The 13,769-nt window shown below is 37.9% G+C and overlaps 1 protein-coding gene across 4 annotated transcripts in view; it reads right to left on the reverse strand.

The window, feature by feature from the left end:
- DMXL2 (Dmx like 2) overlaps positions 1–13,769 on the reverse strand; it is a 47,544-nt gene that overhangs the window by 2,476 nt on the left and 31,299 nt on the right. Inside the window, exons 25-44 of one of the 4 annotated variants that reach the window (XM_039557336.1) lie at positions 13,268–13,459; positions 12,462–12,538; positions 12,032–12,162; positions 11,139–11,387; positions 10,208–10,246; positions 9,366–9,547; positions 8,881–9,011; positions 8,310–8,395; positions 7,866–8,067; positions 6,579–6,696; positions 5,729–5,791; positions 5,246–5,332; positions 5,045–5,166; positions 4,254–4,392; positions 3,882–3,942; positions 3,678–3,805; positions 2,261–2,338; positions 1,582–1,673; positions 959–1,011; positions 79–296 (exon numbers count right to left, since the gene is read on the reverse strand). In XM_039557336.1, coding sequence (XP_039413270.1) covers positions 79–296; positions 959–1,011; positions 1,582–1,673; positions 2,261–2,338; positions 3,678–3,805; positions 3,882–3,942; positions 4,254–4,392; positions 5,045–5,166; positions 5,246–5,332; positions 5,729–5,791; positions 6,579–6,696; positions 7,866–8,067; positions 8,310–8,395; positions 8,881–9,011; positions 9,366–9,547; positions 10,208–10,246; positions 11,139–11,387; positions 12,032–12,162; positions 12,462–12,538; positions 13,268–13,459 — 2,448 coding nt within the window. The remainder of the gene's footprint in view (positions 1–78; positions 297–958; positions 1,012–1,581; positions 1,674–2,260; positions 2,339–3,677; positions 3,806–3,881; positions 3,943–4,253; positions 4,393–5,044; positions 5,167–5,245; positions 5,333–5,728; positions 5,792–6,578; positions 6,697–7,865; positions 8,068–8,309; positions 8,396–8,880; positions 9,012–9,365; positions 9,548–10,207; positions 10,247–11,138; positions 11,388–12,031; positions 12,163–12,461; positions 12,539–13,267; positions 13,460–13,769) is intronic. The other 3 variants (XM_039557337.1, XM_039557338.1, XM_039557339.1) reach the window with 3 other exon arrangements.

The raw sequence follows: 13,769 nt of genomic DNA on the forward strand, positions 1-13,769 counted from the left end.
CATCTGGCTATTTACATATGACAATACACTGCTTCAGCCAAACACCCTCGTGCAGAACCCAGCTCCTCCATCCCTTACCTTCATGTTGCCTTCGGCCGAGCCCGTAACAAAATAATCCTCAGAAGGATCCAGTGCAAGGGCCTTAACAGCTGACTCGTGTGCTTGGAAGGTGAAAAGGATCTGCCTCTGTCTGATGTCAAAGATGCAGATATATCCCTTCCTACCTCCAGAAATGAGCAGTTGATGCTTGGGTGCATACTGAAGTACTGTGGCACCATGGTCATGACAAGTGAAGGCTGAAGAAGAAGGATGTCAGAATTTAACAGATTTGAAACTGTAAGTAGCTCTCAATCTTAAAATGCATTTCTTCTATAAATTGCTATCTGAATATTTTCTAACTTTGCAGACACATTCCTTCATATGGGTAATGTCAGCTGACAGCTTATTGCTCTCATAAGAGATATCTAGATCTAATGCATAAGAAAGCATGATATGCAGTCTGAGTTACTTTAGAGTACAGGGTCATACCTGAATTTAAAATTTGAGAAAACATAAAATTCACGTAAATTTTATGTATGTATTTTATATATGTCCAAAATTTACATAAAATATGAAGTTCAGGTAAATTCCTGATTTAAAAAAAGTATAGCTGATCTTGAGCAACCTGGTCTAGTGAAAGGTGTCCCTGCCCATGGCAAGGGGAGTGGAAAGAGATGATTTTTAAGGCCCCTTCCAACCCAAACCATTCTATGATGTTCTTTCTTCATATTTTTCTATATAGAGCAGATAACATCATGCTAGAGAATATACAGAACCAGGCTGGTGCATGTATTAGTGTGCAACATGTACTTAGACCTGCTCCCCAGTATAAGGATGTCCCCTTGCCCCAAATGCACACACAGGCTCTATTTTCTTAGTCAGTAAGAAGCAGAGGTTTAATTTTCACCACAGTACTTACCATGTATAAGACTGTTACCAGATGAAACCAAGGTGTCCCAGAGGCACACATTTCTGAGGGAGAAAAAGCCAGAAATCATTATGAGTTATTGCTAAGAGATCCATGGGGTGGCATGACTCCAAAAGTGCTCACATTTTATGTCAGTCTACAAGGTAGAACTGAACAAGGAGCCCTTGACACTCTCTAGTCAGTGGAGAGCATCTGCAAAGAACAAAGAGTTTTAATTCTTTGCTCTTTTATGCTTCTTAGTGGAACTATACCTTCCACCTTTAAAATACGTAATAATCACAGGTTGTGTCAAGAAATTATAGAAGTTATTCTTTTCAGAGAAAAAGAACTATCCTGCTTTGCTGAACACGTTTCTACCCCCAGCAACAGCATGCTGTCAAAGTAGCTGCATTTAGAATATAACTTGAAAAAACTGATTAACTATTGACTTCTCCTCACAAATGAAACTTGGGAAACAAGCAACTGAAGAAATGATATTCAAAGAGATTACCTGGCAAGTTCAAGCTGTAACAAAACTTAGAACACTGAGCCTTAAAATGTCAGGCACAGAGCTTAGCAAGTTAAGGGAGATGAGTAACTAGTTTTGAAATTCTTCATTGTTTCTTTAAACACACCTGTTATCATTGGATTGTCCCGATGTAGCAACTAAACTTGAAGAGGTTATAAATGCAAAGTCACTTGTGGTTTTACTGTGGCACTGCCAACTCTATTAAAAACAAAACAAACAGAAAAGTGCAATCTTACCAGTTATTGTTTGCATCAAAAGTAACGACTGTCAGTCTGATGTCAGTGATAGCAAAACACAAAGAGTCTTTGAAACAAAGCTTAAAAACTGACAGTTTGAAACTGAGAATGGAACAATGGATTAAAATCCAGTATAAAATGAAAAGATACACAGTAAGTGACAAAGAACAAGTCCACAGTATAGTGTATGACAACAGTTGAATTTTAAATTAACCATGGTCTTCATGTACTGTTAAAAAGCAGTGAAATGTATTGAAGAATGTATTTTTACTAAGTTTTGGGGTTGTAAAGTCATTACTTGTGACTCTGATTTTTAATTTAAACAAGGGCAATGCTGAAGTAGTATTTGTAATTACTGTAGCTTATTGTTATTGTGCAATTAGTTTCCCAAAGATGTATCACTGAAACTCGTCAGTTGTTTTGATAAAGTATGCCAAGCAAAATCAAATATGTCTCAGTAAAGTTGTATGCTCTGGGCCTGTCTCAAGTTTCAAAGACTTTGATAATAATAATAATAATAATAATAATAATAATATTCTGTTTACTTACCAGGTAGGGCTTAGGATTTGAGGTGGTTTGGTTTACTTGCCAAATACTTAGGAAACCTTCACCATCAGCAACACCACACTGCAAAGAACAAACTGCATTTATTAGCATACATAGTGGTGACTGGATGCTTAGTGCATGATCATAAACTGCTGACTTCAGGAAAAACCCACCTGAACCACCAAACCTTTGCCTGCAAATTGAATAGCAATAAAAATGATGGTCAAGTAAAAAAAAAAACTGGTTTGGAAGCCAAGTGAATTCAGTGCTAATTGTTTAATGATTATTTAATGATTGATGCTCTTCTGCATACTCAGTTCTTTTCTGGAGATGGAGAAAGCGTGGAAGCTTATCTTTCAAATCCCAGTGTTAGATGCTAACAAAGGCATCATTACTCCATGACTCTCCTTGAAAATGCTTAAAAAAGGAAGATGCATCAAAGCATGATGAGAGCAATTGTGGAAAGACTGTATTCTATCATAAATGGTAAAATGACTGAGCTATATTTATTAACCAAAATGAGTAACAATCCATATTGTATAGTCCATGCAGCATGTTCTGTAAGTATTTCACAAAATATTTTTAGAAATATTTAGAATTATTTTTTGTATTTTCTCTTTTTAGTTGAGTTTCACAAGTCCTGCCTGAGTGACCTTCATGTGAAGCACAGCAACAACGAGTACATCTTAATTTCTGACTCAATCTTGAGTCCCACATAATGGTAAGACTGCAATATCTCAAAACATAATCAAAACACATTTTTAGAATAAGTTTAAAGTACAGACTATGCCACCTGAAAAGAGATATGCTGAGAGATACTTTAAATTTCCAGCTATTTCACCTTTGCTGTTTTATAGCTATGTACAGTCATGTCCAAACTCCTTTAATTCACTTTTTATGACTTTTAACTATAATGAAGTTAAATATTTTGTCAATAAAAATGCAGACAAGACCTGCTAAAATAATAGAATAGGCAAAAAACTGAAGAGGTGGGTATTCCTTCCAATTTCTTTCTTTCTTTCTCCACTCTTTTTGCTGTATCTCATATCCCTCACAGAGTCACTTCTGGCCAAAGCATCTGTCTTTTTGTACTCTTGCTGCTCTCCACTGTAGTAATTTGAAAAGGTCACCACATGGGAACACAGATTTCCGAAGAGGGAGAATAAAAAGCATGAAAATGCAGCAATTAGGATATGGGATAGCAGTGTGAAGCTGAGAGAAGAGAAAGGAGAATAAGGGTCAGGGTTTCTTACAAAGCTCCCACATGCAGCCAAAATGCACAATACAATACCACCATTCTAGGGCATCCTACCAGTTCTGCATGGCACTGGTTAAAATTGCTTTAGAGGTCGCAGCACGACCAAATGATTCCTTATGAATAAAAACCTCAACCCCTCAAAACCCTACGTGCTGTACTCACCTTGTTTCCCTGGGCATTGAAATACATCCTGGTCACCCTGGCATTCCCAGCCTGCCGGAAGCACACCAGCTGCTGTGGTCTTGTCCATTCGAACATTCGGACACTTCCATCTTGTGCTCCTGTAAGATCTAACATTAAAAGATGATCATTAATAGTGCAGTATTTTGTAGAAAATGATCAATTCCATACTAGTGATTCACTTACAATACTGATGGACTGGATGTGAAGCCATTCTCTTGACGTTATTCAGATTTCTTTTAATCAGCTTTATATGAAACAAAGAAATATTAAAAAAATTTATTGAGCTAACATTATTTGTATGGTCCTACAATCAAAGTTCCCATAAGAAAGAACACCCAGATTGTCCCATTATTTTCTCTATCACAATATTTCTGTGCCACAGTAGATGAGAAAATGCTTAATTTGGCCTTCTTTGTGGTCAGGTCTTGGTCCCTGTTGGCCTTTTATGTCAGTACTGGATTGACAGTACGATGACTAATGCACACTAGGTGTCTCTACTAAATAACACACGATGAAAGTCATGCTCTCCTGAGCTGCACACACAGAGGTACTCACCACACCAGCTCCAGTGCTGGTTTGCCCAGTGCCTAACCAGGGCATGGATGGAGATGGCTGTATCTGACTCACTCCAAACGATGGTGCAGTTGAAGGAGCCAACGTTGTGGTAGAACCACGGAAGTCAACATCATCGGAACTGTAAAGGAACAGCTCTGCTTCAAACAAAGGCTTCTTTGCCCCTAATGACCTTTGCTTATTTGTCAGGAGTCTAACGGCAGTGGGTAGAGGAAGTGACAATAACGAGACTATAAACTGGTAATTCCTGCACTTATGTAGTACAAATCCTTTCCACGTGGCCCAAATCTACCCATGTTTAACCTCAAGAGATGATCCCAACATAAGAATGTAAGCGTCCTTGAGAAGAATATTGTTGGGCTGCTCCTGACCTGTGTGTGCAGCGTGCAGGGAGCCAGTCCAGAGGAGTGCTTGCTGCAGCTGATGCATTCACAGCTCTCAGCACAGTAATGCAGGGACAGGAACACCCAGCACCAGCTACCACGGCTGCCTCCACACTGCACTGGTGCAAGGGAACTGCAGGCTGTCCAAGGCAGCACTTCCTTCATTACCTTATGCACCACATAGGATTCTACTTTGCTGTGCAGTGCAAACGTGCCTAAAGGCAGTAATTATTCTCTTGCCTTCCCTCACTTTCAAACCAACCTGAAACCTACTGAAGGAGAGTAATTAACATTTTTTGTATGCTCCATTTGTGCTTACACAGGTACTATAGATGCAGCCTCGCAGAAAATCAAACTCTCATTAATATAACCACAAAGAAACAATCCTACCTTTTAGACTCTCTGTCATATTCTTCCCCAATCCATATAAATGACTGAGCAGCCAGTAGAGCTGAAATATCAAGTTCTTGAACGTCATGTGTAGATGCCAAAACAATTTCATTGCTGTTTGCCTATGCAGCACAAAGACAAAATTTATACTAACTATAATTAAGATCTTTTATTATATTTCTTGTAGCATTTGAAGCTTACCTTGTTAACTGCGAATGCCATTATCATATCTGATTCTTTGTGAATGATTTTTGCTTTTCCTCCAGGGTAGCCAAGATCTGCTTCAACCTACAAAACATTTATAAAAGACTTCAATTAGCGTGAACATCCATTTTGTAGCGGTACATTCAGAGTGCAAAAATCTATACAAAATTCATGCAAGAAAAGTTCAGTGGCCTTAGCATTGTTTCAGTAGCTAAACTTTAGACTTCTGATACTCTTTGGTGTTCTATAGAAGCCAAAAGTGGTATTTGAGTGTAAGAAACACGAAGTTGTGTGTGCAACACTATTTACAAGGTGTTCACTCATCCCAATTATCAGGACATCCGAAGTTAGTTCACGGATTAAAAGCCTGTCACACAGACTACACAGAACACACAGCTTCTGTTAGTCACATTAGAAAAGAAAAGCCAGTTCCACAGAACTTTTGAGAATGTGCTAGAGGTTTGGGAGAAGGGATACTACCTTGTTTTTGTGATCTTCTGCTACGCAGTTTTGTTTGACCTGCTCCACACGATCTTCTACAGACTACATAACATCACACAGTCACAAACACAAAACACATGCACAAACAAATATAAAAAAAGAATGAAACATTCCAAACTAGATTTTAAAGGCCACTCTGTCAGTAAATGATGACAAATGTATTTTTAACTTTTTATAAAAGGCACAGAAACTAAGACAGGAATCTAAACAAACTCACTTAAAATGTAATGCCTCCTAGATGAACACAAAATGTATGATATAGTAAATAAATGGAGGAGTAATACACACACAAACTCCATACTTACAGGAATTCTAAAAGATATTAAATAATCTACTTATTTCCCATGATATTTATGTGTTGGCTTAAATTTTCAGTTAGAACAGAGCAGTTGTAACCGGTACAATTTGTAAAGCCCCATATTATATATTACTATATAATATTACTTTTATATGTATATATTACTCATGCATATATACATATACACAAATGAATAGCACATTTAAATTTCTTTTTCAGTATGACACACCAAAAAAAAAAAAGAATACTCAAATTTCTTTGCTTATTACTGTTACTGCAAATGTTCTGTTTATTAGGACAGTATTCAAATACATGAAGATGAGATACGTCTTGTTTAAAAACATTTGGTTCAATTGATATCCCAATCAACAACATGATAGTCATGTTGATTTTGAAAAAAATCCAAACACTGTTAAATGAGAGAAACTGAAATGTCAAGGAAAAATGGGAAGAAAAATTAAATACTGAGGAGACTGAGGAACAGTTATAACTGAGCTTTCTTTTTAAAAAAAAGTTACATCCTTTGTTTACCTCACTCTGCTTTCTTTTCTTTGTGAATATATATCTTATGAAAGTCTCCTGAAGAAGTTCTTGCTTCACAAGAAAATGCCAGAGCCTTTTTGCTGGAAGAGCTGAGTAATCCTTTGATCTGGATAAAGCAGAAGAAGGAAAGAAACACAAAATATCCTGAGTTGGAAGGAACCCACAAGGATCAATGAAGTCCAGCTCAAGTCCAAGAATTCCACCGTGTGTCTGAGAGTGTTGACCAACACTTCTGGAACTTTGTTGGTGGTGCTGTGCCCACGTCCCCAGGGAGCCTGTTCCAGTGCCCAACCACCTTTTGGGGGAAGAACCTTTTTCTAATTACCAACCTAACCCCTCCTGACACAGCTTCGGGCCATTCCCTCGTGTCCTGTCACTGGTGACACAGAGCAGAGATCAGTGTTCCTCACGGGGAAGTTGTAACTGCAGTGAGGTCTCCTCTCAGTCTCCTCCAGGCTGAACAGACCAAGCACTCTCAGCTGCTTCTCACATCGCTTCACCTCCACACCCTGCACCATCTTCACTGCCCTCCTTTGGATCTCTCTAATAGCTTTATATCTTTATGATACTGTGGTGCCCCAGGCTGCCCCAGCACTCGAGGTGAGGCTGCCCCATGCAGAGCAGAGTGGGACAATCCCCTCCCTTGCCCGGTTGGCGATGCTGGCCCTGATGACCCCCAGGACGTGTTTGGCCCTCCTGGCTGCCAGGGCACTGCTGAGTCATTTTGTGCTGTTGACTCAGTTGTATTTTAATATATTGAGAAAAGCAAGCTATTTTTGAGTTGTAAACACAGCTCACTATCTGCATTTACAGACACCTCCAGGCATGACACTGTCTAAACACAGAAGGATTAGCCTTAAAAGGACCTTAGTACAACTGTCTTTCTCCTCCCCCAGACATCTGCAAGTATTATACAACTCTTTTCTTGCTGAGATAGGGTAAGAGAAAACTGCTACTGAAGGAATAGTAAAACAGGTTGAATAGGGTGTTCCCAGCAGCAGCCACTGCCCTCGATTCCTCCAACCTCTGCTCTTCCCTCATTTTCCTTTCTTGCTGCAGCTGTGAAAGTGCAGCAGAGTAAGTAAAGGCTGCTGCAGGAGACAGGCAGCTGCATAACAATGAACAAAGGGATGTGCAAGAAAGGCTTCTGTACAACATTGGCTACTAGACCAAGAGCTAGACAACCTTTGTTTGGCTATTTAACATGAGGAGGAAATACTCTTTAGAATTTCTGTGATCAGAGAATGTGTTTTTGCTAGGAAAAAAAATACTTACTTGAAGGGTGTGTTTTCAGGTTCAATCATTGCTTTATTGCGGAGAATAGCTGGTCCTGCCCCTACACCAATCTCACTGGGGTAAGTATTGATGTAGTTTGGTGGTGGGCCTTCAAACTGGTCCATTCTATCTTGAAGAATCTGTTCCCAGTGTTCTAAATTTTTTATTACAGCAATGCCCAATGGAGATGTTACAGGCAGATCTAAACAGAAATATTAATAAAGTAAGGCTTTAAGAAAAAAAAATTACTGAAGTCACAGTGAGTATAAAAACCCCATAATAACATAACCATCCAAAAAAACTCTTGAAAGGAAATGTACATATTAGCAATTGTAATAAATAAGGTATTTAATTATTTAAATTTTAAAGTTAGAATTAAAAAGCAAAGTCTGACAGAAAGCCACATATACAGACAAATAAAATATAAAGCAGGATTTAACGTACCAGTGAATTCCAGACCAGCAATGGGAAAGAAGTTCTTAATGTTGTGCAGAACTAATTTTACCATTGTCAGATGTAGAAGAGCCCAGCTGTATGAAAAGAATAGATTTAGTTGTGATAAATAAACATTAAGAGTTATCTACAGAGTATTTTTCTTCTTCAAGCAAATTCCAGGTTAGAAAAACACTGTAGAAGAGTCTATTTCATCTGCACCTCATTTAAAAACTACATGCTTGAATCAGCAGTCTAAGCCAGAATTTTAGAGCTGGCATTGTGGTACCTTATGTAGAGTCTTAAAAATGAGGATGGGTGTTTCTTATTTGTTTTCCACTCCCCAAAAATCTGCAAACTACACAGCTTTGACTTCCTAATCCCTTTTTTTTGGCAAGTAAATGGGGAACTGTTGCTGCGATGAGAATTTGTCACTTCCGTGGCCACAGATAAATCTACCCACAGTATTAAAATTATTTGACTTACATTGGATGGGGCAGAAGATCCGCATTTTTTTTTAAATTTGGAAGCAAAGGTAAGCATATGACATAATTATTCTAAAACAGTGACAATTTCTGCTGACCTGTAAGAATTGGCATCTGTGTGCTCCTGGATCTGCACATCAGAGAGGAAAGCGTCGTCCTCTTCCTCATCACTGTGAATGCTTTCATCAGAGTCGTATATAACACCACTGTCTGATAAAGGGAGAAAGGGCTGCAATGCAAAGTAAAAGTCTGCTATAAAAACAATCTTCTCATCTCTTCATATTCTCTTACTTCACTTACGACTCTCACAGAATTTAAATAACAGCAATTTAAGCTATGAATCCATTTCCCTAAAATATAAGGAATTACCAAGGGGAAAAGCATTCATCACTATTATTGACAGGAGGCATATTTTGAAAGTGAATAATAGACTTTTAGGCTCTTTATCTTTCATCATGATGATAATATTCTGCATCTTACTACTAAGAGCACTCAAAATTTTCACTTTATTTTTGTCCTTTAAAAATTAACAGAAGAAACAAGCTTTTATGAACTGTAACTTTCATCTTCCTTCTTAAATTACCTTGGCCATAAAATAGTCCCACATGCTGAGTTCTGGAGGAATAAACTTTTCTTTGTAAGAGGGTCTTTCTGCAGGTACAGGTGGTGGCACATTGCTGTCTTTTACTGGCCTTCCTGGCACCAGCATTCTCATATTAAACCGACGGCGGTGTTTATCCATCTCTTCTGATGGAAGAGGAGGTGCTAAATTCAGGTAATTAAAAAAGCTGATATTAATATTGCATCTTTAAAATGTCTCTATTTTATAAATGAAGCAACTAACAATCACTGTTATTGGTACTAATTTCTACTGGTTTAGAATCAAAGCCAGCCTAAATAAAGTAAGTGTAATCACAAAAAAGTGCCTTTATGATAAATTCAGTAACTGTGACATTCAGACATTGGATATATTATGAAAAATATTTACTTTACATACGTTTACATACTGGATTAAGTTCTCAGGAGATGTAGCTTTTAAAAAGTCTTTTAGCTGAAAAATTTCTCAAGAAAAATAAAGAAACTCAGAAGCTTTGTTGAGAAATAAACTAATATGTAAAATATCACTAAACAGTACAACTAGCAGTTACTCAAATATAAGCCAAGGAATTCTTAGGATAGCGAAGAAAATCTGAATAGAAAGGCAGGTTTTTTGAGAACTGAAGTCTACTTTAAAGTGTTATGATTTAAAATGCCTTAATAGTAATCAAAATATTAACGTGGAATTTGTTTTTCAAAGTGTTATTGGCCAGGCAACACTGAAGATCACACTTACTTTATAACAAGGGAGCTGGGTATTTAACAACTATTCTTTTCATCCAGAAAAGCCACTACCAACACTCATCTACACTGCAAGTCTTTACAAACCTTCGTTACCATCCTCTGAAACATCAGAAGCTGTAGCAGCTTGAAGGTTAAAGGAAAACAGAATACATCTCAAATGAACATGACTTATGTAAGTTATTCATACTGTCACCTTATGAAAAGAACTGCCATACGTGAGTTTAAGTTATTGTGAATGACTGATACCTGTTGTGCATACTTGTAATGGTGCAATGCCTTGTCACTGTTCTGTTTTATATTCTGGAGAGGGAATGTCTGATTTTTGCATAAGTTTTGCATAAATTGGTGATTTAAAAGTCTGCGGGACGTAATTTTTGGTATTACTGAATCTTATCAGAAATGGTTGTATCTGTCTTTGTCTTCAGAGTTGAATCCAATCTCTCACTTTTGCTTTTCCTCATGCAGATTATTAGCACTTACTCATCTGTCTTTGTAAAAATCTGGGGTTTATCTGGAGCTAACATATGCATGAGCTGTTTTTCTGCCAGACAAAGCTGGTATTTCTTCTCTGTGGACTTGTGCTAGGTGAAATCCTACCTTGCAATCGAAACTGATTTCAGAAATGCTGTTTCCAGGTTACTGCAGTCGTTAAACAACAATACTTACTGCACATACAAAACCCCATAGGTATTAACACTCATTTACACCACCTGTTTTTTTAAATGGCTGAAACTTCTGAAAAATGTTATAAGTAAGCACCTAATATTTCTATTATTAATATAATAACTATAGAGCTTTTATGACAAATTCAAAACGTGCTGGGTGCCATAACAGAGGACATCCGCAAGGCTATTACTCGTTTCCGCTTCCTTAGTTAACATAACAATTTTCTTGCCAGAATTTTGAAACTCTGCTTGCTTGGTTTCGGTCTTTAAAAGGAATGAAGCCTCTCCTGCTAGGTTACTAGAAGGCATGCAGTGCAGAGCAGCAGCGTGGCCTTTGGGGAGCAGCGTACCCGGGATGCTCTCCGACTGCCGCCGCGGCTTCACGAGCAGCTTCACGCCGCCGCCGAAGACAGCGGCCCACATGCGGCTGTTGAGGGGGTGCGCCGCCAGCCGGAACAGCTCGTTGCACGAGTTGGTGGCGAGGGCGTGGATCAGGAGGCTCAGGTACACGGCTACCACAGCTTCACACAGCAGGATGTTTAACTTCGGCTGGTCTTCGTCCTGAGCTGAACTTAAGAGGTTGATAAGTGAACTCACGCCTGTAAAGAGGAAAAATTCTGGGATTAAATGGGCAAAGAGAAGATGTTTTACCTCTACACTTTATGGTAAACACAAGTAGACAGATGATGCTTTTATTCAGACAAAACACATTATTAACAGTTTTCTTAAAATCATCGTAAGATCAGAATTACAAAGAAGCCTTGTTGGGTCTGGGACTTTTGCACTGCACTTCCCTGCAAATACTAAGGGCAGGTCAGCATGCATATGAAATTCCTGCACCAGTTCCATGGTTTATGCTAGTACATCAGAATTAGCTGCTTCGATAGCTACACCAAGTATAGCATACACGTAGGACAGCACTGTGGAGACAATTAATAGAAGTAGCATTGCTAGGGGGTTAGGCAGACTGGAGGAAAACATTCTGGGATGACAAATTATCATTAAGTTTATCCTTAAGATCATGGTCTCTTCTTCAAGCAAGATGTTTGCCATGTAGAAAATTTATTTTTATTTGTTTTAATACATGAAAAAGTGAAAGGCTGTTACTATTTTGAGAACTAAGTTAGAAACATCTATCACTGATTTCCTATCCGCTACTTCCTCCCTCATGCAGGACAGTGAAATAATTCTGGCACATGGAGCTGGTCCAATGGAGCTAAAAGTAACCTTATTTTAGTCTCACCAGGCCACTGAGCAGGAGATGAGTTTGGAGTTGCGTGCTCTTCAATGCTTTCTGTCCTCAGTCTGCGTCGATCACTCAAAAGCAGTCCTTGATAAACCATCCCAGTAAACTGATTTGCTTCTGTTTGACTGCTACATACAAAAAAATTTTTTTCTGATGAGAAAGTGAGTGTCCCAAGTGAGAGTGACAGCATATTTTCCTACTGTTTATTGAAAAACCCTGAATGGTTGGTGTTATTTTATCTGCGTAAAATGGATCGGGCATATCAAAGTTAGCAATGTGTGATGTGTATCTTTACCCATACGCAAACATTTAATCCCTTTTCAAGTCACATGCAGGAAGAATTTCCATTTAGAAAGAATTTCCATTTAGAAAGAATTTCCATTCAGGATACACAAAGTATACTGCAAATGAAAACTTCCCTCTTTACCTGTAGCTGTGGCTGTCACATAGTGCTTGATAAATGGATGCAGAAAGTGAAGCTGCTAAAGAATGAAGTGTGTACACCTAAAATAAAGAGAACCAATAAGCTACATGTTTTATACAAAAGGTGAATAAAATACATTTCTTTCTAAAGAATATTGGAAATGTGTTCTGCAGGACTGTCCTAGCTTTTAGCTTTAAACCAAGTGCAAGTAGTAACTGAATGTTACTCTAAGTTTACAATAGAGTGCTTAGAAAATCACAACTGTTTTGTTCAAGATAATTTGATGGCAGTCAACACCTTCTAATATTATGTCAAGATAATTAACTTGATTCTAATACAGAACAGCCACAGTAAATGAGCATACTGAAGCAGTGATTAAGCATGTCCTGTTATGGTAATGAATTTGATGGAATGGTTCCTGGAAATTGTACTATATAACACTGCAGTTCAATGTAGTAGTAGCTACTCAATATGCATAAAATACAAAAAGTTTTTGTAGTCATTATATAATAGTTTTATCTAAAATCTCTTTTTTTTACCGCAGTTACGTGCTTATAAACTCCATTAGCCTCCAGATAACAAAATAACTGGTTCTGCCCCACAATGCAGCAAAACCAGCCCAGTTCTTAAAAAAGAGGAAATGCAAGGATTTCTTGGAAAGTTCAGTGAAATCTGCAGTGAAGAAAATGGTACTTTCAAACTGTTAAAAAAGCAAACTTACTTAAACCCACCCTGTGCTCATTCCTGTATTTTCCTACTATCTTTCCATTTCATCAAACATTAGGCCTTAGATTAAAGCTATGAATTACCTTGACATCTTCAATATTAGGATGTGGTGGCGATTTCATCTGCACAATAGTGTGAAGTATATCATGGATGTGGTTGTTTAAGTACAGCACAGGATTAGCTATCACAGTTTTTGTGGATGCTATGCTTGCAGAAAGCAATGGTAGTGTTGTGGGTAATGGAAGAGGAGACTGAAGTTGCTTTACAGTAGTTTCCTGTTTAAAAGAAAAGATTGTATTTAAAATTACTGCTTTGAGAAAAAGATAGAGATAATTTTACATTTTAAATGTATTTCCCAGGCCATTTATCCTCTTCTACTGCTGTCTACTCAGTATAGACAAGATTTTACTGTCAAAAGCAAGTTATTATTTACTATAATAACAAGGTTCAGACCCAACAGCCAAGTTTGCTGGAGCACGTTTTGATTTCGTACAGGAAGAATATTTTCATGTAGCTCGCTAGGAAGTGTGGAGATTGTCTATTAAAAAACACTAACTAAAAGTGTACTTGCAGTAGCACAAGTTG

Source organism: Corvus cornix, chromosome 10 (assembly GCF_000738735.6).
Source record: "Corvus cornix cornix isolate S_Up_H32 chromosome 10, ASM73873v5, whole genome shotgun sequence".
NCBI lineage: Eukaryota > Metazoa > Chordata > Aves > Passeriformes > Corvidae > Corvus > Corvus cornix.